Source organism: Micromys minutus, assembly GCF_963924665.1.
Source record: "Micromys minutus genome assembly, chromosome: 14".
Taxonomy (NCBI): domain Eukaryota; kingdom Metazoa; phylum Chordata; class Mammalia; order Rodentia; family Muridae; genus Micromys; species Micromys minutus.
The window spans coordinates 36,260,120-36,288,074 of NC_137983.1; the positions used below are offsets into that span (position 1 = coordinate 36,260,120).

Here is a 27,955-nt window from a genome sequence, read left to right on the forward strand (position 1 = left end):
TGAATTTCAAGCTTTGTTCAGCATGTGTGCAGTTAGCATCCACAAAAAGCACCATTGGATTATGGAGGAATTAGCACCACAGGATTTTAGGACCTAACTGTGAACATGCATCACTGAAAATTTTGGAACATGAAAACTGAATCTGTATGAGTTATGGTCCATTATAAACGATACAAGGCAAGTTCTGACTTCTTTTCATACAGTACAATACAGTCACAACCGATGAGAACCTTTGAAATACAACACAGGACAAAGCCACCTTGTACCCTGTTAACACTAAAGCAGTTACAGATTTAAAAAAAAATGTTTCTTATATGAGGCAGCGGATTGAAGTGATCTGCTCTCCTCAAAATTTAGATTCAGAGTTATATAGTCACATGATCTCTTAAGAAAGTGTTTTCAAGTCTTCTCCCTCAATGCTGGCAGATAGGCGTTTGGAAAATGAAAGGTTTAAAGAGGAAACCCCTCCCCCAGCCCAGCAAAGCAGACTGAGTCCAGAGGTCCTCCAGCTTGGTGGAGAGCTTTCCACATAAGGTCAGCGTGGAAGTGATGCCAATGGCGCTGAGACCTGCTTTCCCTCCACGCAGGAATGCCAAGCACAGAAGCCTTGCGCTCATGATGAACTTCGGTTCATTTCTCTCCCCGAATGTCTTTATTCTGGAGGGTAATATAAGGGACTTAGTCCTTATCCCTCAACTGTCTTTGAGTATCACAGGGCTGTTCCTTATGCCTGGTCTGACAACAGTGAAAAAGGCTGAGATTCCCTCTGGATTTAGGGTAATTTGTGAGCTAAAGAAAAAATATTAATTTAAATTTAGCAGGTAAGAAATTTGAAAGGGAGTTCCACTATTTTCATAGCATAAACCCACTACTAATATAATTGAAAACCTTTCTGGCAGAAAACATGTAACGAACCCTCCAGTTTTAGCCTAGGCCAATTTTGGCAAATGAAGGTGACTGTCTAAGAAATGTGCAATCAGCATTGACTCGGGTATATTCGGATCTCGGTGGACTGGGGTCACGGAATACAGAATTTTACTCACCAAGAGAAGAATATACCTGGACGTGTTTACTCTGGAGTAGTGATAACAGGGTCCTTTAGGAACAGTGGAGCGGGGATGCTAATGGTGTCCATATTTAACAGTGAGACATGTTTGAAGACAGCATCATTACTGCATGGGAAGGTTACAATTCACCATTTCTATACTTGTAATACATGCGTTTGTTTCCCAAGTTTTTAAAAAATCCCACTAGGACCAACATCTTTCAGAACAACAATCTAACATTAAACAAACGTTCTAAGGAAAATACTTAGCATCACAGAGGTCAAGAAAAGCCTGTTATTCAGCATCACAAAATACTCAATAGATCTACATTTACGATTGTTCATGCCTTGACGTCAACACACCTTTGGGTTAATATATCTTATTTTAAAAACAAAACAAAGACAGAAACCAAACAGTTGACAAAAGAATTTGCTTTTGGTCTTTCCTTGGGAAGGAAAGACCCGATAAAGTTGACTCTTTTCTATATCATGAAATCATGACTCTGTCTAGGCAACATTTACATTTATTGAAATACTTAAAACTAGAGAAAGAGGGCTAGAGTGCAGAAATACTAAAAAATAAATAACAGCATGGAAGCATTTTCTTAAAATGTTTGGGAATACCGGTAGCTTACAAACAAAACCGGAAAATGTTAGCCTGTCATTTTTATGTTGACAGATGTTAAGGATCAACATGCAGGGGTAAAAAAAAAAAATGTATGTTTTCTCCTGCTGATTAGATCCATTGTATAAATCAACTACCTCTTTCTCTAAGAGGGAGCATAGATATATAAAATCAGCACATCTACAAGAATGATTTAAATTTGATAATTCACCAAGTCCAGATGACTTGAGAAGAGAAGAAATGAAGTGGATTCTTAAACTTTATGGTTACATTAAGAGAGTTCAGTTGAAACAAACCTAAGGTATGACAGGCTAGTGTAATAGTTCTGATTGCCCTCTTATTTGATACCATTTCAAGACAAAGTAGAGATAATTAAAAATAAGAATTAACAAAAGCTATTCACTGAGAGTCTTTAAATTTTACATGGTAATTTCAAATGATTACATGTTAACTTAGACACTTTTTTTTATCATTTTCACATATACTTTTTTCTATTTTCATTTCTGTATTATTCATTGTTTATACTATGTAACATGATTTTCTGTTAAATTAAAATAGTTTACTTTCTCACTTTATATTCTAAGTGGCTTTAGAAAAATGTATAATTAGGATAAATTTATAAAAGGATAAAGAATACTTTAAGGGATTTTTAGACAAATTCTACACAGATAAATAGTTAGCTCCAGATAATAAAGTGCCTTCTTTTTGTAGGTAATTTTTTTCACTAAAATATTTTAAGGCTTTGCAAGAAACCCAGAACTACCAGAAATCTGATAGTCTATGGGGTTACATTATTAATTACCAATCTTTTGTAGCTCTATGTCATTTAATCTTTCAGTATACATGGCAACTTTTAATCATTACAAGTTACAAGTTATGAGTTTGCATTAATTCTTGATACATTTTGAAGGGGAGGGGAAATGTGTGATTTTTAAATGTTGTGATTTATATGTAAGACTCAGAAGTTGTAAGTGGCCAATGAGCTTCAAAAAAAGTAGAATTTTCAAAATGTGCCAAATGCCATTAAAAAAAAAACTTCTTTGTTCACAGATTCTATTTTCCTTCGCTGAAAATGGTTGTGCAGCCTTAAGTAGTATCTATCACAGTAAGTTTACGTGTAATTTGTATTGATGCCAACTTCTAATGTTGGCATTTCTACCCATTGTGCTCACAGCATACTGGCACATCACAGTAAATGTCTGTGACTGAAGTGAAGTTATTCTATATGGGAGCCATACCCATATGAAATCCATTTACTATATATCTGAATTGTCTTGGGGGACATGGGTGTGTTTTAAGTACAATTATATACTTAGTTGTGTGGGAGGAAACCTAGATTTTAGGATAAATTATGACTACCTAGATATCTTCCAAACTATTTTAAATGAATAAAACTACTTAAAATGTTTAAATATTTTCTTAAAAAGCATTTTGACAAGGAAATTGTTTATGTTTAAATCAGGATACCAGTGGTCATAATTTTTCTGACCATCACTGGACTCACTGAAAGTGTTCTTTGAAGGTGGTGAGGTCAGGACATAAGGAGACTCAGTGAGGAGAATGATCTGGGGGAGTCACTCACCATTACCAACCAAACAGGAGTCACAGAGGGAACACGAGCTAGTTTTAGGATTGGGTTTGGTTTTGAGTCTAAAGCCTAGTAAGAGTACTTCTAGGGTTAAAAAAAGGGTCAAAGTGGTATAAACCATTGTAATTGCACATTCCTTTTTCAAAGTGCCACAAGTTATATTTTTCTAAAATGCACACAATTCTACTGTTTCAAACTCTAAATACGTATATAGGTTCTTCTTGTGCGTACTAATACAGTCTTACGAACATCACAAATATAACCAGGAAGTTGAACTATAACTGCCACAAACAGCCTAGTGTTTGTACGTGGGAGCTGCTGAGAGCCTGTGTTTTTATGAGGATTCCCGTCCAAGTGCAGTGAAAACATTCCACAGACCTGACACTACCAGGAGAGCTTGTTCAGGCAAACGTTAGCAATGTGCTGCCATGCGAAGCACACAAGTCTTACACTTTAAAACACATACTGGCTTAGCTACTATTATCTTGTCTACTTGACTACATATTATATTTACTCTCTTCAATCATGGAAGCAACTTAGGATCTGATAACCAAGTTTGGAGAACAGTATTAAAGACTGAGGTTTCCCATCTTAACTGCTCGCTCTTATTATGAAGTACAGCAATAAAGTGTGATATTGATTTTACAAGATCCCATTTCTTTTGTTTAAATAGAAAGACTAAGGGCAAAAGTGCTGTAGTAGTTATCTTTAGAAGAAATATAAGGATAAGGGGACAATGGAGACTAATGCACCAAAATACAGAACAAATCAAAGAATTGTATGGAAGTTCCCCATATTGCTGAATTCCCACTTAATCAGGTAAGAGCTAAAGACAGCTCCTTACCATGTACTAACTATATAAATACATAGTTCAAAGAACTACCATGCACACACATTTACATTTTGAGTATGTCTACTAGTTCTGAGTATAATGAAATTGAAGTTGTTGCTTTGAAAACTGAGATGAACAGTATGGCACTCAGGGGAAGGTGAGACTGTCAGTCAGCTGTGCCAAGTGCAGAGTGTCTGGTTCTCGTATGCCAGGGGCTGATTTGGCAGAGTGCTCTGGGAAGGCTGGCTGACACAGGAAAGTCCTACTGCTAAGACTGGGATTAGTTCATCATCACAGAACAGTCAATGGCTCTTTGAAAGGTTCACTTCCTTTTTCTACAGTTTAAGAATCTCTGCAACCCCACAGGAAGAACAACAATATCAACCAACCAAACCCACCAGGGCTCCCAGGAACTAAACCAGCAACCAAAGAGCACACATGGACAGACCATGGCTCCAGCCACATATGTAGCAGAGGATGGTCTTGTCAGGCATCAATGGGAGGGGAGGCCCTTGGTCCTGTGAAGACTTGGTGCCCCAGTGTAGGGGAATGTCAGGGCAGAGAGGTGGGAGGGAGTGAGGGGGTGGGTGGGTTGGGGAGAACTCTCACAGAAGCAGGGAAAGGGGGGATGGGATGGGGGGTTTCTGGAGGGGAAACTGGAAAAGGGGATAACATTTGAAATATAAATTAAAAAATATCCAATAAAAGAAAAAAAAAAAGAATCTCCTTCTACAGCAGTGGTTGTTAACCTTCCTAATGCTGTGGCCTTTTGTTACCATTGTGGTGATAATGTTTTAGCGACCCCCCCACCATAAAATTATTCTGTTGCTACTTTATAGCTGCAATTTTGCTACTGTTACAAACTGTAATATAAATATCTGATATATGACCCCAAAGGGTTCTCACAGATTGAGAATCGCTGTTCTACCCTCTAAGAATGACAGGAAAGGCATCTGGAAGAAATGCCTCATTATATAATGAGCCTTTCACCTTTTCTGGCTAGAGCTTGAGACTGAAATCGATATGGTGGTTTTCTGAGAAAATTGACATTGAAAATATAGTCAAATCAGAAAGAACCATGCATGATAAATCATTAGTAATACTCTTCTTCCTCTACCAATCCAAGCCCAATATGCCACAGGTCAGTCACAGGATAGATAAATATCTATCTACAGAATCTTCTTAGAGTTTTGTTCAGTACTTGATTTTGACAGTTTCAGCACTTAAAAATCACAGAAATACATAAAATTCTTAACAAAACCGCAGACGTAGAAACTCCTTATTATATGTAATAATTCAACTAGATGTAGCTGATCTAATACCCCAAATAATTTAATACTGTTCTGTCTTTCTTGCTAATGAAAGACACTTTTCGGCAGTGTAGAAGCAGATGATAGTATCTCTTTAGACTATAGCGTGTGGTAACAGTTCTATGCACTGATATAATTACTGATCATCTGCAAGAAACCCATTCTCACTGTATTACTTATTCGGTTGTCTTTTTGTTAGCTGTTACATTTACGGAATTCTTACTTGTAAGATGTCCCCCAACGGTCAGAGCATGCATTTCTCACTGTATCCAGATGAGGCTGGCTACGATAATCAATTGGGTAGTGTGAGAGCGGAGCACAGCTTTCCTCTGCAGACAGTGACAGGGGGTCACTAAATGTCAAGCATCCTTTATCATCTCTGGGGCCAAAGAGAGGAGCTTACATTCTGCTGCGGTAGTCTTTACCCTCCTCACATTACACTGATATGATTTCTCATACTCAAATGAGAATATGGCCTGTTCCTCATTTTTCTATCTGGGTGTTAATTAAAATTAATCACTACAACTAAAATGATGCTGGGCTGTTTAGATATCGCTCAAAAGATGTTAGCAGTCTTTAGAATTGAGAAGATATCCTTGAGGCTTATAAAGATGGCTCTGCAGGTTTTCCTTGCAGGTTAAATTATACTAATAAGGTTCTCTTGGTAATTCAAACCGAACTGGCCTTTTAAAAATGAGAAATATAACACAGGCCAAATTCTACACGAAAGTAGGTCACAGTAAAGAGAAGCTTCATTTCAGTATTTTTGGAATTATTAGACTGAGACCAGGAGAGAAATAAGTCTGAGTAGGTAGCGAAGGGCAGGCAGGATGGCTTGGTAGGTACAGGTGCTTGATATGCAAGCCTGCTGACCTGAGCTTGATGCCCAGAGCCTCTTAATGGTGCACGAGGAGATCTGACTCTGTGAGGTTGCCCTCTGACCTCCACATGTGCACCATGGCATGCATGCCTACCTCAGACATCTCACACACACACACACACACACACACACACACACACACACTCGTGTTTAAGAAGCAGAAACAAAGGATGGTAGGGTACTTAGTGGTATGCAGGGACATAGAAGGAATGAGCACTGAAGTGGAAAGGGAGCTAGGAAATGAGGATGGTAGTTTTATCAGAGCTCTCTCCCCTCAGTCTACTTTTTATCTTGTAGGATACCTTCCCAGGAACTGATGTAAGCATTATGTTGCTATATGGCTCTTTACTATTGCCAAATAATTGGTTAAACACTGAATGAGGTGTCATCCTCCCATAATGGCAATGGAGTGGCTGTTGTGTGCTACTGGCACGTGACAACATGCTGGGATCCCTGTGCTGCTGGTGTTGAAGGTGGAGGCAGGTGAGGGTGCCGGGCAACATCACACTCAGTTATTTATAGGACACAGACAACAGACGCTGGAAACTCACCCTTTAGGCATACTGCCATACAGTGTAGCATGCAGCACCCCGGAATCACAGCAAATGTCTGTTCAAACTCACTGTTACTGCCACGCCTTCACGGACTCAGTTGTTAAATGGCAATATTTAGATACCATTAGGATGTCCAGAAAGGCCTTGGGATTGCAGGTCAAACTCAATTCTAACTATAAAACTGAGTTCCCGAGGCCCACAGCGCACCATCTAGAGAGCGCAGTAGTTACCAAGGTATCACTTGGCAAACAGTGAAGTATTATCAGTTCTCTCATTTTTCTTTAAAAGGCAGAGTTAGGCCCAGGACAGCCTTGAACTTGCAGTTCCCCTCCCCCAGCCTCTCAAGTACTAGGACTGCAGGCATGCTGCCCCAGGCCCAGCTCTCCAGGGGGGTTCTTTTTAATGCTTACTCTGTGAAATCACAGCGAAACTAGGAGGGTTCTCACCCACATTCTCCGGTTTCAGTGGGAGAACTCAAGAGTCCCAAACAGTACTGCTTGATCCACACAGCCCCAGTTACAGAGGGAGAGGTGTCTGAAAGTCTCCGGTCTTGTCACTTACTGCTGGACAGCATTTTCTCACCAGGTTTGCTGTGAAAATGTTCAGCTCAGACACACAGTTCAGATCTGTTCTAAATGTTTTATCATCAATCAAAAGAAAAAAAAAAACTACTGTGCAACTCAACAACATGGATGATTTAACAGACAAATGAGAGAACCAATGTGAGAAAGGTACATGCTTAGTGAAATAAAATCCTAGGATACATGAACGCAAGGCATGAGACCAATGGTTGCTTCTGGACATTGGGAAAGTAGGCTTGGGGATGTTGTGATTTCTAGGACTAGAGGAGCTTTTGGGTGGTGGAAATACTCCTTGTCACCATAGTTACTGGAACGGACTGAGTGGTATGGCATGTGACAGCATGTGAATGGTGCTTTAATCAAACACTGGAAAGCACAAGTGACATATTCTAGACACTCCTTCAGAAGCACCAGAAGTAGGTGCTATTAATCTCTTGATAGAATGCTCCCTTTCAAGCTCTCTCTGGAATGGAACCCAGGACTAATACTCGAAAGGGACTACTGTGGGACAACTGGGCTCAGCCAGCTCGGAAAGGAGAGATTCAGCATAAACAGGTGGGAAGGAAATGGGATTTTATCTTATGCTTCTTGGTACAGTGAAATATGTATACAGCATCCCATGTTTAAAAGCCCAGGGCTGCCAGTGTGGGTCCTAATTCATGATTACCTCACCGTTATAATTTGCCCTGCATTCATTGGTTTTTAAAGAGGTTACTTTCTGAGTCAAATATCTAATGGATGCTTAGTTTTCCTAAAGAAATAACCTTATTACTCTTTATGGTCATTCCAAAAATAAAAGAAAATTATGTTAGTTCTGAGAAGGAAATGCTAATATACTGAACAGAATTTGCTCACAAGCGATGCCAAGTATTCATCTGTAAAGTTAAAACTGTAATCAAAAGCCAATCATTTTTCCAATTTATTCCTTTTGGTAACTTCAGTTAAAATCTACCAAAGGCATATGCTGTCCCATGGATCTATGTGTCATACAAAGGCATTTAAAATAAGATTTGACTCTTCATAATCACCTCCCCCCGAGAGTAGAGGGAAAACTGAAAATGTACAATGTCCCTGCACAAGGAAGGCAATAGCAAGGTATGTTGGGAAAGGAAATGAGTAACCCAGTTTCCCTAAAATTGCTATTCTTTACCTTGAAATGTGGCTTCTGACTCCACACTACAAATTTACATCGACTAACAGTGAAAGTGTAGGCACATGTTAATTAGTCTGAGCCAAAAACAAAAGGCGGCTGACTATAATTATGATCATGGCTGTTAATAGGAAACGGCATAAATGTAAATGGATATCCTACTAATAAACAATAAAGTAACAAGACAACACAGGTTCTCAGCTATAGTCTCCCTGCAACTGTTCAATTACCCAAACAGACCCTGCGCAGCTCTCAGAGGAAACAAGGAGCATGTATGCAGTCAACGCAGCGGCTGCTGGCTGACAGTTCGGGGAAACGGCCCTGGTAGTTTTAAGTCTCTGAGTGCCAAAAGACAATGGAGCTCGTGTGTGAGATCAAAGAAAGAACACGTAGTCCATACACCCAGGCGGGAGGGCGTCTTCAAGCTCATGGCCCCAGTGCTCCATGAAGATCAGGGCCCAAACTGGAGCTGCCCCTTACATCCTGAAACCCACAAGTTCATGAGCGGAAAGCTTCCTTTAAAGGACTTGAGAGGAGTCCCACACCTAATCTTGATCTTTTTATTTCTTTGTTTGATTTTGAGGTAGGGTCTTAATAGCCCAGGCTGGCCCTGAACTCACTCTGTGCCTCTGCCTCCTGGGAGGCTGAGATTACAGACATTTGTCACCTCACAGACTTGTAATGATGGTTTCAATTTTAGAACAAAGAGATGAGAAAAGCCAGCCAGTGCTGAGAAAAAAAAGCCCAGAGGTCTCTAAAATAAAGACACTCCCACTGCCTCTGAAGCAGAGGTGATCACTGGCTGTAAGAAACCACTTTACAAGATCTTGTGCAGGTTCTGAAGTGAGTAGTTAGGTGGTTTGTGAAGAAACTACAAGACATCTTTGAGGTTTTTCCCTGTTTATGAAGGGACAGGAGAGTTCTTCAGAATGAATCAAAGTTGAGAGCATATGTAAACAAGTAGATACTAGGTTGTGAAGAAAGAAGCAGTTCTTTTAGTAGAGGGCCAATTGATCTTCAACTCATGGCTACCTAATGCTTGGCTTTTGACAGATGGGAACTTTAAACAATATTTCTCATTCATTTTCTTAATGATGTCTTTGGATGAACAGAAAATTTGAATTCCGCTGAAGTCTCATGTACAGTTTTTTCTTATACCGTTAGTGCCTTTGGTTTTCTGTTCAAGCGAGTTTCATTATGCATTTATGCCTGTGTACAAGCAACAGCGACACTTCCAAGATTACAAGTTGGGAACTTTAATAATGCTAACGCTTCTTACGTGTCACTATGTGACAGATATTTGGCTTCATGTATCTTAGAATGTTCAATTTTATTAAGCAGCAACCGGTCCACCAGTGGACCCTTTGCTCTGGAATTGACTCAAGGCCCTGGAGACAGACGATGGCCTGGAAAAGAGTGGGTGAATGTCGAATGAATACCTGTCAGAACACTGTAAAGTTAAATTCATGCCCCAGATTGCACAACCGACCGAACTTGGATTCAACCAGACTGGCTGACACCAGTGGCTGTGCGAGTTACTATGCTTGAGAACTTGGGGACCCAGAACCTAGAAATATCCTTAAGATCATTGCTATGGCATAAGGGAGTGGAGGAAGTCGATTGTGATTCTTGTCTCATTCTTTTCATAGTAAAAGGGAGTTGTGGAATCTGTTTGTATTAAGCTCTTCCTAGATAATCCTAGTGCAATTTACATATATCATGTTTAAATATATGATAATTTATAAATATATAATAATTCTTGCAGATTAGGCCAACTTGCACATTAACTTTTTATGGCCATAAATGTATGGCCAGAATAATCCAATTCATATGTAAAATTCAGAAATCAAGATGGCGAATTCCTCAGCAATGCAATAAAGTAATTCTGGTAACCTGGGAATACTAAGGATAGGGGTCATTTATTTTGTGGAATTTCCTACTTATCGCTTTAACCACAGTTTTATCAATCCCGCTGAAGTGAAGCTATTTCTAATGTGTTGAGTTCTTGCTCTAACAGAGATGACAGAATGAACGTGACTGAATTTGGGTTTGTGACTGAGGGCACTGTAGCTCTTTGGACTCTTCCCTCTGGTTCACCGTGAACCCTCATGAGAGGAACAGAGGCGTGGGTTCTTGAGTTAGTTAGGTAAAAAACTCAAATGATCTTCAAAACAGTCTTCTTCAGCATATTATGTGGTCACCCATCAACCTCTTGTTCATAGCAACATAGGTTCATGGTATCTATAAAGTTCTTAAAGAATAAAATACTGTATTAAAAAACCAATAAACTAGACAAATACAAAAGGTGAACATGGGGAAAAACTCATTAGTTGATTTACAAGCCTACAATGCAAATGAGGTAGTTAAACTCACAATGCAGGTGAGAGGGGAGGGAGACAAGGAATGAGGCTGTGCGGACAGGGAGATTAGGCTGCTGTGTTGACAGTCAGAATCCAGTGAGGAGATTGGGGTACTGACAGTACCCCCTGAGCACAGAGTTACTGTGTCTTCTACCCTGGCTCAAACCCAGCATACTGCAAGGGAGACTTCAGCCTAAAGAGCATATGCTGGACTGCCAATTTCTCTTTCTTCCTTCTTTCCTTCCTTTTATATTCAGATAGAATTTTCATGTAGCCCAGGCTGGCTATGAATTTGTATTCCCCTGCCTCCAACTCTGAAATGCTGGTATGATTTGCTTGTATTCCTACATCTGCCAAGAACGCAGTCTTAGAAGATCTTTAACTATAAAACTTTAAACTGACCAACTTTAATTTTCAAGGCTGCCATCTAAAATTTGTCTGTTAGTATGAAGGCTTGACTTATTAGTGGGGTCATTAATGCCTCGTTACATTATTATTATGTAGGCTGGTGATTACAGCAAATCATGCCACCTGCTAGGGCCTCAGTTTTGTATGTGTAAGAGGGGCTAGCAATTTGCAACTGACTTAAATCAGGAAAAAACGAGGTTGAGTATGTGAAAGAAACTCTGAAAATGATTTCAAGTTCTATATAAATTAAAATGTAAAGTTTCCATCTTTAGCTTAATTAGGAAATACTTAATAATTAATGAGCAGTCACATCCATTTCTTTGACCACGAGTAAGTCAATGTATGCCCCAGTGGTCTACACTGCTGTGCTTCTGTGTGAGAAGGAGTGTATCTGCTGAGTCACATGGCCTCAACAGCATCAGGCCCATCAGTGACACAGTCATTACAGTAAAGAGCACTGGTGGAGGTCTGTAAACTCTGTTATGTGGGAAGTCATCTGTGACTACGAAACGAGCGAAGCAAGACTGCAAAAGGAAAGTCAGGCAGACTACAAAAGCCCAAGGTGGGGAGAGCAAATATGCCATACATGACACCCCGCCATTTCTCCCAGCTACAGAAACCACGGTAGTATTTTATGATGTGTCTTCATGGGGATGCATAGTCACTGCGCACTCTTGTTGCTCAGGAACTCACTGTAGGCATGAGATGGAACAGATGGCTATTTTCATTCCTGGACAGCAAGAGAGCTTTGGAATGATGAAGACAAAATTGCTGTCTAAAATAGTACTGTTGTATTTCTCTGTTCACACGAGTGAGATATATTTAGCACACTGACAGAATGTAAAAATCGTATTGAAAAGATCAATTGCTAATTACGATAGCGTCATTCTTCTCACAGGTATGAACACACTGCCTGGAATGTGGCAAAAAAAAAAAAAATGAAATAACTATTGAAGGACACACAGGTTTGATGTGGCTCCACAAGATGCTTAGAGTCAAGCAACATAGGGCACAGCACAAAAATGTCTATAAGTAAAAGTTAGGATGTTCAGAAAACAGAAGACCCCACAACACATTGCACCTTAATTTGCACAGCAACTCTGCAACAAAAGTGACACAGTCTTCCCGAGCAGGTTTCAAATGATCACTTTCATTATCGCTGTCACCATTTAAAATTCTGTTAAGTACCGTGATTTCAAAGGCAGAAAAGGAACAGGAAGGGGAACAGCAGTGATTAAGTGAAGAGAGAGGATTTTTGCCATCAGCACAAGGCAGGGTGTGGAGGGAATGCAGAGGAAGACAAAGGCCTTCACATTTCTATTCGAGTCAAGGACATAAGAGTTCTCATATAGGAAACCACGTTTAATGTATACTTAATCAAGATTTAGGTTGCTTGTCTAAAAATCTCATCAAACTCTAAGAACTGCCTACTTAAAGCTTTTGTCTAGTCAAAACATAGGATCATTAATTAATTTCTTGTACCAGCTTACACACACACACACACACACACACACACACCATTAATCATGGGGACTGGGCACATCAGAAGTAAAACTGTAAAAGAGCCATAACTATATATGAAGAATGCTAAGGATGAAATGGTCAATAAATGTCAGATGTAACAAAGAATGTCTGGAGAAGATGAAGGCCATAGAAAGAAGCTGAAGACAGTAAGTTTGACTGGCTCAAGGGATAAAGCCATTAGAAGGGCCCAGAGTTCACATATCCTGACCTAATGTCCACACGTGATGAGCAAGAAGAATGGGATCCACACCCTAGGCCCAGGCTGTGCTAGAAACCAAGATGCAGCTCCTCAACATAGTGTCTGACTTGTTGCACACCAGGAGGTCAAAGGCAATATTAGGATTTTTTTTTTAAACTCCACAAAGACTTCAAATAATAGTCCAAGTAATATTACCTAAAATTCTTTGGTATTCTTAAGTACATTATAAATATAGCAAGTAATTTAGCATTGTATGCAATTTAGTTTAAAGCTATGCTGTGTAACCAATTTATTAAGAGCAACGTTATATCAAGTTGTGTTTACCCAAGACTAATCTTTCTTATATGAAATGTAAAAGTTTCTATCACATAGCACGTGGAGTCTATGTAATAAGCCTAATGCCAGATGCGAATACCTCAATGGAAGGAACTTCTTGAACCATAGGTTGTTGTATCTTCAAATCTAAGTTAGAGCCTTTTAAAAGCTGAACAATGAATTCAGACAAGCATTGGTTACCATAAGTGCCTCGGGCACTCTATATTCTAAGTAAATTTAGTATTATAAAAAAGCAGGTGAATGACTTTTAAAATGAAAGCTCAGAACTTGGGGACTTTCCAGGCTGAAAGTCAGTGTTATCTAGAGGTTCCTAGTTGTATAATATTAGTGCTAATTTGATATCAGAGACTACAAATGGAAAACGGGCTAAGCTGTGATGCTCAGGGCACTAAATGGAGCTCTGTGATTCAGGTCTGCTAACAATATACAATGAAGAGAGATTTACATAGCAAAAAGAGCCCTGAAAAGAAAGAGAAGCAATTGCCTGGTCTATTACAGAAACAGTCAGCTATAGCTCCTTAGTTAAATCTATTCAATTTAATGAAAACATTTTCCCCTGATGGAAAAAGAAAAAAAAAAAAAAACTTGTGTTGAGTGTTCTTATGGCCAAGGTTTCTAAAAATAGTATTTGAGACTTTATTGTCAAAAAGTGCATTTTTATTTTACTCATATTATTTTATTCCCAAATTTATTATTCCCATAATAGTTATTTCATGTTAAGCAGTTTCATATTGCATGTAGCAATGACTTTTGAAATTATTTAATAACTATTAATACTGCCAGGTTCTAGGAAAACATCCAATCTGATACATGTTATGTGTTAGAAGAAAATGAACCTCTGCTGTGGGAAAGAGTCATGTGGAGTCTAATATTTAAGCCTGCTTCTTCTGGCAACTTCAGCTTCAAATCTTGAACAAATACGCAAGCATGAAATGGCCATAAGTCCCCCCAGTTCTCAGAATAAAAGCTTACTTTCATTGGAAGAAATCCCAGGACAAAATATCCTCCGCTTAGTAACAAGGATTATATGGACAATCTTCATACACGGACAAGGGCTTTGCGATTCTAAATCTTTTTGCATGTTAGAACCATAAGAATATAAAGCTTTATTGGGCGAGCAAAATGGCAAAAACTATAAATCCGTTATAGAAGAGAGGTTAAGAAGTGATTTGTACATTTTTGGCAGGGCTAGGAAGAGATGGGAGATTAATGATACAGGAGTTCAGTTTTTCCACAGAAATGTTCTTCAGTTTGGCTACATACAAATACTGTGATTGGCCACTAGGAAACTACTGAGCGGTTGGTTTTATGTGTAGTGTTTGGACACAGTAAAGAAAAGACGACTAGTAGAAGAGGTGCACTAAAAAAAAATCCCAAGATTGAGGATGCTTTTCATACTAGTATCTCAGGAGGAAGGACCAATGAAAATGATACAAGAATTAGAGGGTCAGGCTGTGAGGGACTTCGAGGACTTAGTGAGCTCAGGCTGCAGGCAATCTCAGAAACACTCAGGTTGTGAAACCTAGGAGTGTGCAAGCAGCGGGGTGACGGCAGAAAAGGGCCCTTGGCACTAGAGCTTACAGTGTGGGGAGGACGGTGGAGGGGACACTCGGTGTCCTCAGTATTTCCTGCCTATACCAGGCCGATGTGACACTACAAACTAAACACCTGGATTTAGGCCTCAGGGCTCTGTGTTTAAAGCAAGCAATGAATATTATTTCACAGCATTAACAAGAAGAGAGCACCATCCACAGTGTGATGCTATAATATTAAACGTAAGCAATTTCAGCTACAAAAATGAAACTGTGAGTTGTTGGCAGTGAATAACTTTCAACTGGAGGTGGTGGCTAACACCTGTTCCCTGCACTCTGTGGGAACAGGTAGTGGGAGCAGTTTAAGGTCAGCTCAAATTAGCTAGGTAGTGTTGTTACCACGGCAACATGAGATCCTGTAATAACCACCACTACTACCACCATCATGATCACCATCACCTCCAAGCATTCAGATAATTATAACAAGATATGAAACAAGACAATTCAAATTTCAGAACCATTTTTACCAACTAGTAAATCATAATCCCTGGAGATGAGAATCCAAACTGACCTTGTTAATAAACCATGTCACTGATGTCTGAGTACCACGGGACTTTACGTGTGTGTGTGTGTGTGTGTGTGTGTGTGTGTGTGTGTGTGTGTGTGTGTGTGTGTTGGGGTGGGGGGGGGGAGAATATTTTCAAATGATCCTTGGCAATTTGAAACCAAACCTTTTTATTCACTTTGCCTAATTAACACAGTTGAATGCAAAAGTCCCATATATTATTTCTTTTAAGCTCTCAGGGTTAAAAAGATGTATGTAACAACTCTTTTCTCATTAGCTCTTTATTTATACTACACTAAGTACTGACCCACCTAGACTCTGCCTATATAATTCCTACCAGGCTGGCAAACAGGAGTAAGTTATTTTTTAAGTGTTAATATAATTAATGTGTGCTTAGGGAAGCAATCTCTACATTGAAAGCAGTGGGTCCAACTGTTAACTAAGAACATAAACTACATTATATAGTTGCTTTATCTTGAAAACAGATAAAGGAAGATGATGAAGATAGTGTTATATGTTTTAAAGGAAATGAGTTTATTTTGCTTCACATATATCTCAAGAAATAGTTAGCATTTAAAATCCTATTTACCTAACCCATGAGTCATTCATATTGCATGATATACATTACAAAATTTAAAATTTGGAGACTAAAGAAATTTCTAGGTTCCTTCAGGTCTTAATATTTTTATATGCAATAAGCTCATCAGTAATTTTTGAGTAGTCATTCACTTTTCTTTCCTAAGATTCATATGCCAGAATTACTTAACAAATTAAAACATGCTTCAGTACCCCTGTTATTTGAATGATGATTTTTCATATCTTTATAATCCATCCCTGCCAGATAGATCTTGAGATAGCTGTTGACAAGTGAGAGGAAATCAGAAAGGTTATTAAACTTAATGAGTATAAAAAGAGGATAAAACAATCTATCAAAACTCTACTCAACTTATAAATCTTGCTTTTGATTTGTATCTCAAGGTAGCCTAAGTAGTGGGGTACTAGTTTTAAATTTTTTCTAGTATCTTTGTGGGTCACAAAATCTCATCTATCACAGTAGTATGTCGTGTCCCCAGATCAGTTGCGTCCTTTCTTCTGTGATGTGTTAGAACATTCATTCTTGGGTTTCTCCTCACTCCACCAGTCCCACTGTACAGAAAAGCAGGTGGGCATCAGCAAGCAGTCTGAGGTTTAACAAGCCCTGAAGGTGACTCAGGGGACTTTGAAAACCATCGTCCTAAAGCTTTGGGGGAGGAATACAGACCTGTATGAGGAGCGCCCATCCCGTGGGTAATTCTGTGTGGCAGGGATGGGAATAATGTCTGCAGAGTGTGGGGGCAGGGCGAGCTGTCAGTCTGCTGGCAGGGAAAGTTGTAACGAGCAAGAAAACCTCCCAGTAACACTGGTAAGGTTTAGTTCCAAACTGATTTAACCTTCAGTTCATGAGAATGAAATTGTAGACCCTTAGTGAGCAGTGACTTGTCTTTTCTGTTTCTAGGATAGAATCAGGATGCTCCATCTATGGTCCCAACATCTGAATCCTTTAAAAATTACCAACTTTACATATTGACCAGGATTGGAGGTTCAGTCCATAATCTATACTTCAGGTCTAGTAAGTTCTATTTATGAGTAGTAACTTAAACTGAGTGAATAAATGTTCCCTTAATCAATTATCTCTTGGTGATGGTAATAATCCCATTTATAGGGGATAGTTTTAGATAAAAGAGTTCCCAGTAACCTGAAGCTAGTTTACGCTGACTGAGGCTAGTATGTTTTACTACTGTTGGGATGTATATATGTGTCTCTGTGTAAGATTCTAAGTAAGTCTTATAGATAGCCTGCCCTAACTGCCTGAGTATAATCTTTGTCTTGGGTGTCAATATGGTTCAAATATACTAGTTGGGAAATATGGAGCCAATTTTTAAATCTAGAAAATAAGAATGAAGTTAATGATGCTGTTATACAGAATAGAAAGTCTATATGAAGGGTTCAGCAATCTAGTAGTATAAAATATGTATTCAATATTGGCTAATAATATTAATTACAATGTTAGTAATAATAAACCTTAAATGACACCTTTCCCCATCTCTCTTTTTTCTTTTTAAAGGTTTTATGTAGTCCAGGTTGGCCTAATTTGCTAAATAGCCAAGAAAGATCCTGAACTTTCTATCCATCCTAGACTCTTAGATAACTATGGTAAGGATGCCAAGAATGGCTGAGTGAAGGACTGGTCCTCTTTTCTTATAGTCTACAGGGCTAGCTTATTCATGGAGTGGCTCTGAACCTTATTATGCATTATCAATTGAAACAATAGGTAGGGTGAAGAAGGGTCACAGGGCAGAGAAAGTCACTGAATTCCAGGAGGGTATATATGTAGAAGGGAAAAAGACTGCTGGTAAACTGAACTCTAGAATTCTCTTTTCACACCTAGTTATAGCATGGTAAACTTTTTAGGGCATTTACTAAACAGCAAGGGTCTTCCCCCTGATAAGAGTTCTAGATTGTGAAATTATTGGTACAAATCTTACTGCCAGTCTGAAGAACATGAAGGCCAACACAGCAGTCTCTGAAGCAAATTAGCAAGGGACAAGTTCTAGAATTAGGTAGGTGTATACATTGTTACCCTTATTGCTCATTATTTTGTGGTTCTATGTTTAGGTCTGTTGAGAAGTTTTGGCAGTTCAAGCATGTAGTTTTTTAGGTAAAGCTGCAGTTTGACAGTAGGCTGAGGAAAATCTCAACCCAGTGATAAATGGAAAGAACTAACAAACTAAACTGTTCTCTCATGTTGTGCTTAGATCTCAAACACCATGAGAAGCAATTGAGAACTGAAAATAAATCTGCTTTTTTGAGGAGAGGGAGGAGAAAACAGAGAAAGAACTTTGTCTACAATAGTCAATTCATTCCTCGGGATTTGTTCAAAATAGATGGGCTAAATCGATACTGCGAACTACCAGCATGCCAGAGATAAGCAATCGCATGGAATGTTCCCAGAAAACAGAATTTTTAAGACAAAAAATATTTGTGTGCTTATGTTCTTTAAGATACAGGCATGCTGCTCTTAAATGCTGTCTTTGATAGTCTGCTGAGAAAGGCATCACTCTCTAACACTGTTGATTGGCTGGGGCTGGCATGCACAGTAGAGGACCTCGTGACCATAGCCTACTTCCTTCTGCACTCATAACTATACAGCAGACCCATGCTGCTGCTAGGTAAGAACACTCCTCTGGGTGTTCACCATTATAGGTTATTCAATATGGCCAAGGAGGAGGGCATCAATGTCAGTACTTTATTCTCTGGAACACTGATGACAGTAGACACATACCAATACCGCTTAGCACTGTATTTTGTAATTATTTCAGGAATGGCATTTGGACAATATGTTTAAACATTCCTATGTCATGCAGAATGTAAGAGATGATTATAGAATATATACAAGAAACAAGCCACACTCCTTCAAAAATGAGACTTCACATATAAAAATGTTCTTCTCCAAAAAATAATAATAATAATAATAAAACAAAAGCAGAGGACAATGGTAGAACAAAGTGTGAGAAGATGTAGTTACTACGTAACAACTGGTCTTACTCTTTTAGGGCCAGCTCCTACATCACAGAACCCAGGCCTATTACTTTCTCTGTTTCTATGTTCAAGGTTAAGTAGGGAACTGGAAATACATTGTGTCTCTTCTTTACATTAGATTGATTTTTGTCATAGGGGGAAAAACCCTATCAGCTACTGCCCTTTTGTTTCTTTTCTTTCTGCTACTTTTATGCAACCTCATAAAATCTATGATAAATAAAATCCCAGAGAGTACTAGCTCGCAGGTCCACTTTATAGTAGTTTCTAATGGGAGACATTTTGGCTTTAGTGTTTTCCCCTTCAGACTTACCCCCTGAACAACTCAAATACTTAAATGCTGTAAGAAATTTTAACGGTCAATTCTTTCTTTTTTCAAATTGTATTATTTCCTAAAAACGTGGAAACTTTATAGAACAGTTATCAAAATTAGGTATAGAAAGAGTAAAATAAGAAGACCTACAATTGCTCTCAAGTGTGAGAGATCACTTTTGATGGAGATACTCTTCTATATGAGTGTCTCTGTCATGCTCAGATAATTAAGGGCTTTCCTAGTGGCAACGCTAACCACTGTGTGCTCCAATGTGTTGGTGGATGTTACTATATTCATAAAACCAAACATTTTTACAAGGAAACACACAGAAAATTTAGGAACAATAATTTACCAAAAAACCAGGGAACTCTGAGGAGAAATTGGAAGTTATTATTTTGTCTTAAATTTAAGCCCAGATCATTTTTGAATGAAAATTTGCTACATTGAAATAGATATACACCAACTTAATTTAAACAAGTCTATATATGCAAACCATGGTCAGTTTTGTAGATTCAATAAACGATGGTGAGGTGATCACTAAATATGTACCTCACTCAGGATTTTAAACTGTTTGAAAGGATCATGCCTTCTGACAACACCACTCTCATTTTTGAACAGGAAATTATGCATCAACCACACAGATACTACCATAAAGTTTAAACCAGCGCCTTTAGTTTTTTTATTTTGTTTTCAGGAAGTTTATAGATACCAATCTATTAAAAGAATCCTTAATCCATGTTTAAGATATATTTCTAATTTCGTTGAGTCTTTTGCCCTGGTTGCTTTCATTTGTAATGAAGGGGTTAAGGGTAGCCTATTTACTGTCAGGATTACTCCCCACATTGGTAGTCAACAGAAAAGAGGTCTTAATATGCACACCTGGTGAGCATGAGCTATGGTCCTCCTGCCCTGTAAGCAACGTTGGTGAACTATTAAAGTAGTTTTGCTTACATTTCCATGAGTAGTAATAACTGCCACCTTTTTTGTTTTCTTTTGTCTAACTGTACTTTTCAATAGATACATTGGATAGTTCATACTCTTCTAGCAAATGACTTAGTCTTTCATAGTATGCTCTTATCACCGTAGCCCCAGGATTTCTGACAGACTCTAGTCCATTAAAAACAAACAAGGGGAAGAAAAAAACAAGCCCAACCTTTTCATGGCTCAGTGGCAGAGTGCCTGACTTGTACTGTCATGGCCTTCAGTTCTCCAGTCCAAACACACACACACACACACACACACACACACACACACACACACACCCCAGAACAAACTCAAGAAAAAAAAAACCTGTGCTTTAAATGATTACGAACAGCACTGTTTCTTTGTGTAGACATGAATTTCAAAAGCTGTTAGCCAAACTTTATACCTTCCTTAGCATATGGATAAAATGTTTCGTGTTTATAAATTAAGCAATTTGAACAAAACCATAACACAGCATCTTCGCTACAGTGCTAATACTCATGTACTCAGAATAGCAAGGTCTTTGGATGAAAAGGTAGTAGCACGGTTAGTAAAAATGGAAAGCGATAATTTGTTAAAGCTTTTAAATATCAGAGCTTTTCATTAGAGAACATAGTTAACCTCACATACCACTTGGCTATATTAATTAATATCCAGATCCCCCTAAACTAATGTGTTAATTCTGGAAAAATAACAATAGTTTGTTGAGAGGGACAAAGGGGGTGACACGGAAGGTGAGGAAGGAAAGTAGGATGAGAAACTGCCTATTTGTATGCCTCAAAAGAAACAGACACTTGCAACATAGGTCTATACTAATGGGATTCACTACTTTTTCTTGATGTTTTCTCTGTATAAAAGTGGTATGCTAACCAGATAAAATATGATATTTAGTTAAAAAAAATCCTTAAATGCCAGACCTAAAGTTGCCATTATTAGGAATGGGAAGATTATATGTTTATGCATTCAAAAAGCATATATGTATATACATGTTTACATATGAGAATGACGAAAATGGTAACGTAAGAAATTGATAATGCAGACTGCTACTTTTCACTGTCTACTGAAGCATCTTCTTATTCTTATTATTTATTTGGAGAAGAATTATTATTTATTCTTATTATTATTTGGAGCTACATTTCATGCAGCTCAGGCTGAGCTAACGTAGCTGAGGATAACCTTGACCTTTAGTTCCTCCGGCCTTCACTTGAGTGTTGAGGTGACAGAGGCGTGCACTCCCATGCCTCATGTGTACCAGAATCAAGTCCAGGGCTTTGTGCACTCTAGGCAAACATTCCTCCAACTGAGCTACATCCTCTGTCCATCAATCTGGTGCTAAAGGAATAGTTTTCTCTATTCTGAAATGTCAAATTTTACCACTAAAATAAATTTACATGGCTGAAAAATGTCACATCAGATTAAGAACAAAGACTGATTTCCCCCTCTCCCCCATTTTATAAGAAAATAGTAAAAATTTCCCCTAAAATCTACCTGTGCATATTTGATCATATTTTCTTTATGGTAGACTTGTTGTGATCTACAAAACAATATTCATAAGATACTGAATTGGGAACCACATTTTTTCCTGTACTTCGGTGCACTATAGATGGTTATGGCAGAATGCTAACTCCTTATTCCCTTCCTCTGACAGCTATTAGCCACAATTTCTCTATGAAGGTCAAGAAAACTTTAAGGAAACTTGAAAAAGGTTTTAATGAATCTTATCTGACAATGACAAATCCTGTATCTGTACCATTCTGGAGGCAAAGAATCAACGTTAACTTCTTTTGACAAAACATCCTGCCAAAGTTGTTTGGTGTTTGGTAAAGACAGACTTCAGACTAGGTGGTGACTCACCAATGCCCTTACCTAATGTTTGGAAGAGGATTTCATGTTTTAGTCAAAGTTGTTTGGAAGGAAGCAAGGAAAAAAAAAGCTCATCTTCAAATAACCAATTAAAACTCAAATTAAGCCTCATTCATTTAAATATTAAGTAAACCGTAAAATCTCAAGGAATGACAATACATCGGTTTTTCAGTGGAAGCTGCTGATTAAAGATGAATATCTGTGATTATAGTCCAATTTCATCCTCTTCAAACTGTGCAGCTCAGATAAATGTTTATTTTACTGAAAATATTTGCAAAATTACAATATAAATACATGATTAGATTAAGATAGGATGACTATATATGTTTCTTATCTATAGATATAAAACGAATGCAATAAATATAGCACACTCTTGATGAATTGTTAGTACACAGTGTTTTCTCAGTAAAGTACATACAACCTATTATTAAGCAACAATTATCTAGTTTTCAAATATACATCTTCAAATGTGTTCGGGGTAGAAGAATACACTGAATCCTCCTGTTCTCTTTTGAGTTGTTGATAGTTAATGCTTTTGTAGATTTTGAAATATCCTATTTATTTTTTTAGTAACTTATTAAGCTCTTTATATTCCTTACTTGAAACTTTATTTTTTTATTCTGGTAATTTAAAACATAAGCCAACCATATTTTAATTCCAGAGCTGTAGCATGTACTGTCTTTTTATTAGTAACTTAAACACATATTAGCAATGAAACAGAATGACTAAAAAAGTTATCTGACCAGATTCTCCAATTTAATTTTTGGAGTATTATGGGAAGTCTCAAGTAGATATAGTCTGAACTGCAATACTAATCTGGATTAGAAATAGTTTTATATTATTCTCTTCTTAAATACAAAATCTACTTTAAAATTCCTTGTTAAATGAGTTGAGATTTCCTTTAACACCATCTTCTGTCTTTCTCCATTACACTGCCTTAATGGAAACCTGTTATAACAGTTCTAACACAAACATATTCATGCAAGAGATCATCCTACAGATTCTAACTACACAGTTACTGAAACACATCCTGCCAGTCAAGTGGCATAAATGTACATCTTCTATATACAAAAGGTAAAGTGCATCATTAAATTAGTGAACTGACAGATTGTCTGCCTGGACCATACAGCTTTCAAATCGACAAATGTGAAATTCTCCCATTAGAACCAATCATTTCAAGAGGTTCTAAATAGCTTTTCCACCCTGTCATTTAATTTTTTGGCCATGTTCTTTAGTGCAAATAAGCTTGTGTTTGACTCAAGTTTAAGGGACATGGCAGTTTGGGGCTTTAAGAAGGAAAATAATAAAGTGTGGCAGAACTTGAATATCTTTATAATACATTGCATCTTTTGCATATTAGCAGCATATTAGCACTGCTTTTAATTGCTAGGAGCACACTGCCAACTACTGAGGAACCCGTTTCCAGATTTTATACTATTAGCTTATATTATTATAGTTGAGTCTGTCCACATTATGCTTGATTACTATGTGCAAACATCATCCACGTTTTAGGATTATATAGTGAACTAGTAATTTTGGTTACTAACTTCAATGCTTGTTTTTTTTTTTTTTTTTTTTACTTCTAACATCCAGTTTCCATAAGTGTTTAATGCCTTCAAGGCAAGGATCCTGTTATTCTGAAGAATACCATGTACATTTGCAGCTCCATTTATGTTACAAATGACAATAAATAAAATTTATATTGCACAGATAAAAATACTAGCTTATTTTATAAGATACAGGACGACACACATCCTAAGTCCATAGGTTTGAACTGGATCACAATTAATTATGGCTAATGAACTCTTGGGAATTTTAAGTATCAAAAAAAATCATAGCATTATACCATTTTTCAATGAATATATTAACTATGAGAAGGTAAACAAAGGGTTGGTAAAAGTCTTAGTGCTTCTAGAATATATTCAATTGCCAGTATATATATGTATATATATGTGTGTGTATATATATAGATAGATATATATATACACACACATATATATACATATAAATATATATATATACCCAATCTGTAGCTTTGAGATGGCAAGAACTTTGAAGTACACATTAAGGTAGAAAATCTAGCTATTTAGCTAGTCCTTTACTTAAATAATTAATATGAAATGAAGCTAATAATATGTATATACAGTGGATTAATTATATGTATCTTCATGTCTGACATAGTACCATGTGTCCATATACGCATATGTATATACACACTTACACCTCATCAAACTAAAAACCAAAAAGAAATCAGTTAGTCCTAATGTATATAAATATTTCAAAAAAGAAAGGTAAGATTTTAAGAGCGAGTATATACTCACAGCAATAGTGATTGGAACAATCGAGTAACGGAATATTCACAGCTCCAGTTGGCCGAAAGAAATCTGACAGGTTGACTACTATTAATAGACACTATGATGGGCAGCAATAACAATCAGTAGTACAGTAATTCAAGTGCACACCACTCCTTCATATACCCCAAACTACTTCTTATCAGCCTACAGCGCTACGTTATCTTACAGTTAGGACGGTTTAAAAATCCTTGCTACTTTTATAGTCTCAACACCCACCATGTGCTATTAGCCAGAACTGACATTTTCTTCTAACCTTCATGTTCCGTGGTGATCCAGATGGTTCACAATGGTAGTGAACTGAGTGAGATTCCATCACAGTACTTGGAGAAATGTGAAACAGAATCTGCCACCAACATCAGTATGGATGTCTGGGTTACTAGTTGCTTGTTCTTAACAAAAACCAATGAACTTAATCTTCTTAATTCATCCCAGGGTTCCCTTATCGACATTAGTTTAATGGGTTTGGAGAAAAATTCTGGAGGGAAAACTGTTCAAAGCAATTCTGAATGACTTAGAGTGTACCAAAGAAGAGCCACATTCCGACCACAGGCCTTGCAGCCAGCTCTCACCCATGAGAACTATATTTGGGAAGTTGGAATCAGTGTCTGTCTCTTATTGTGGAGCAGAAACTGATCCCGCGACAAAACACAATTTCGCTTAGAATAAGATGCAGCCCAACAGACGAAATTTTGTTCGGTTAGTAAGGGGTGCTGTGGGTGTACAACTACAGCCACTTGTTTAAAAATGGCCAAGTGTCTAAAAACTTAGGTGGCATTTTCTGGAAAGTGATTTTTAATGCAGCAAGCACAAATGGATACATCTTGTATAGAGTAAACCTCTTTAAGAATCTTAAGGAGCACCTTGGAAAATGCCTGAATTTTCCTTTTAAATGTTTATAACCAATATTGTTTCCAAATATTATATTTCCCAGACTGCAATTCTGTGTTCTAAATGCTCTTTTTTTTTTTCTTAGCAAAAAAAAAAAAAGTTTTTCTTTTGGAGTTAAAGTATGTATAAAAGTCAGGTTTAAACTCTAAGTTTGACATAGTGTTAAGGGCAGCCAATGTAAGAGTACTATTAAAACGTATCAGTAGATGTATGTTTACACCAGTCAAGTGGTGCACCAACCCTATGCATGAATAGGAAAGCAGAGAATACACTTTGAAAGTTCATGACAGACGATTCCAAATTATCAATGAAAGGCTAAAACATCAACATTTCCATAACATCGCCACTGGGTGAAGTCTTCCTCTCCACAGTGACGTAGACATAACTTCCAAAACTTCAATAAAAATATGTAGAATAGCAAACAGAAGATTAGATTGTGATTAGCTAAGAATAATGAATTAAAACTCTTCCATGGCTTTGATATTGCAACTAGAACTGTAGGGTTACCACAAAATTTGAAATTACAGAATACTGTATATAGTAACTGTTAAGGAATATGATATCTTAAAGGTTTAATTATATAGTAAGATTTGTATTTTAGTGGTACTAGTTAATATTCAGTTACCCAATGAGGAATATGTTCCTATTAGTACTTTCATAAAGAAATAAACTGTACTTGAGGTCGATTTCTGTTGCTGTGGTAACTGTCCTACAGGTAAACTTAGCAACTTTTAACAAAGTATGGGACTTTCTTTGGGGACGGGATTTATTAAATAGGTCACACTTTCATATTAAGTCTATGCATCATTTTCAAGATTATGTCATAGTGCAATGTAAATCTTAGCGTGTCTAAAGGTCAGAATGTCACACTTTGTGCTGATTTGCATACTTCAATAATCTGGAGCAGTTAAAGCAGCTAAAACTATTTGGCTCTGGGGAGGTTGGAATTCCCATGAGAATTAGAGTGATCTATGTAGAACATAACATGAGAATCAGACTCCTTTAAGTATAAACTATTAGAGGTATTACTAATAACAAAGGGCCCAAAAGAGGAGAAACTTCTTCAAATGATCATGATTACGGATCAGTACTTTTAGCCAATTACTGGTATCTAAATTTTGCCTGCTGGAGTTCAATTTCATGCTAGTCCAGGCATTCTTGTTCTTCACCATTGGCCCGTCGGCCATCCATTCTCTTTTCTTTATGGCTGTTGCAAATTTTCCTCATCTCTTCTTCATACTTGATAAAATTCTCCCCAAACCTTGTCCAAGCTTTGAATGGAACAGTAATAGTATTACGGTAAGGTGGCCTCACCTCACTTACCTTCAGGAAAATTCCATATTTATTAGAGCCCACATCAAAGTAGAACCTTTTACTGTCCACTCTGAAAGAGGTCCCCTCGGGGAGTTCAAGTGGGTCGTCGTCTCCACACCTTCGTTCTTCTATGTCCCCTTCGCCATAGTCTTCGATCAGCTGGACCAAGGCATCACGAAATTCAATCATACCTTGGGCTGGAAGGACAATAGTCTGTTCCTGGCCCAAACTGTGGCCAAAATAACCTATCATGCCAGTGCCCCGAATCATGGTTTGTCTAATCCTTAGGAAGCGACCTCGCTGGTTCTCTTTTAGGTCCAGGTAGTATTTCCTATTGTCCCTCTCTATATAATCCGTTTTGAGGACACTGTGAGGATGCTCTTCTGACCCCACTGACACTGGTGGGGACGGTGCAGGGTGCTTCTGCCGCCTCCTGGAGACTTGCTCTTTGCTCTGGCTATGCTCTTGCCTGTGGCCTTTCAGGCCCAGGTGGGCATAGTGCTCGATGAAGTCGCCTAGACAGTCCTTCAGCTCTGCTGCCACTGACAGGGAGAGGGTCAGTTTACTCTTTCTGATATTGTCTTGCCGGCCTCTCCCTATCCAGACTTCGGCTATCTTTAGGAAGCGGCCCCGGGAGCTTTGCTTCACGTCTAGGTAAAATCTCTTTTTCTGGATGTCCACTCGTTTGGAGGCCAGCTCCTGGATTTCGGATGCTACCCCAGACTGATTAGGGGTGGCTGACGTGGAGTAGTGGGGGTAGTGAGAATGCTGGGCCTGGGGATAGAGTCTACTCTTGCTTAGGCCAGAGCCCCCTACATTCTTGCCTCCGCGGCCACGGCCGCCGCCGCCGCCGCCTCCCCTTCGCCTGGCTCTTTCCATCTTCAGCTGCAAGTGACAAACAGACACACGGGGTGGGATGGGGGAGGGGTGTTGAGAACAATCGCAGACGCCCCTGGGTCCGCACTGCCCCCACCGCCGCCGCCCGGAACCCCCGCTCTGGCCCGGCTCTCGCGCTCCGGCCTCGGCCGGCTCCGCACCGCGCACGCAGCATCCCTCGGCCGCCCCGGGCCTCCCGTTCGGATTCCCGCATGCTGCCGGCCGCCCAGCTCGGGCTCGGCAGCCCCTGGGGGTCCCCAGCCAGCCGACACTCACATCATCTCCGTCACCGATGCCCTTCACGACCACCGCCGCCGCC

At 38.5% G+C, this 27,955-nt stretch overlaps 1 protein-coding gene across 2 annotated transcripts; it reads right to left on the minus strand.

Annotated features, from left to right (window-relative positions):
• Nucleotides 1–44: 44 nt before the first annotated feature.
• PURG (purine rich element binding protein G) lies at nt 45–27,954 on the minus strand. 2 transcript variants are annotated; one of them, XM_080928747.1, is made up of 3 exons: nt 27,913–27,954; nt 26,770–27,645; nt 45–789 (listed from the first exon to the last, which is right to left on the minus strand). In XM_080928747.1, the coding sequence occupies exons 2-3, from the start codon at nt 27,637–27,639 to the stop codon at nt 679–681; spliced, it is 981 nt and encodes a 326-aa protein (XP_080784873.1). In that variant the 5' UTR covers nt 27,640–27,645; nt 27,913–27,954; the 3' UTR covers nt 45–678. The 2 variants fall into 2 exon arrangements, with proteins under 2 accessions (XP_080784873.1, XP_080784872.1); XM_080928746.1 differs by lacking the exon at nt 45–789 and having other exon boundaries at nt 26,057–27,645.
• Nucleotide 27,955: the final 1 nt, after the last annotated feature.

Excerpts from the sequence above, each read along its gene's own strand:
- PURG (XM_080928746.1), bottom strand. The coding sequence starts at position 27,639 with ATGGAAAGAGCCAGGCGAAGGGGAGGCGGCGGCGGCGGCGGCCGTGGC.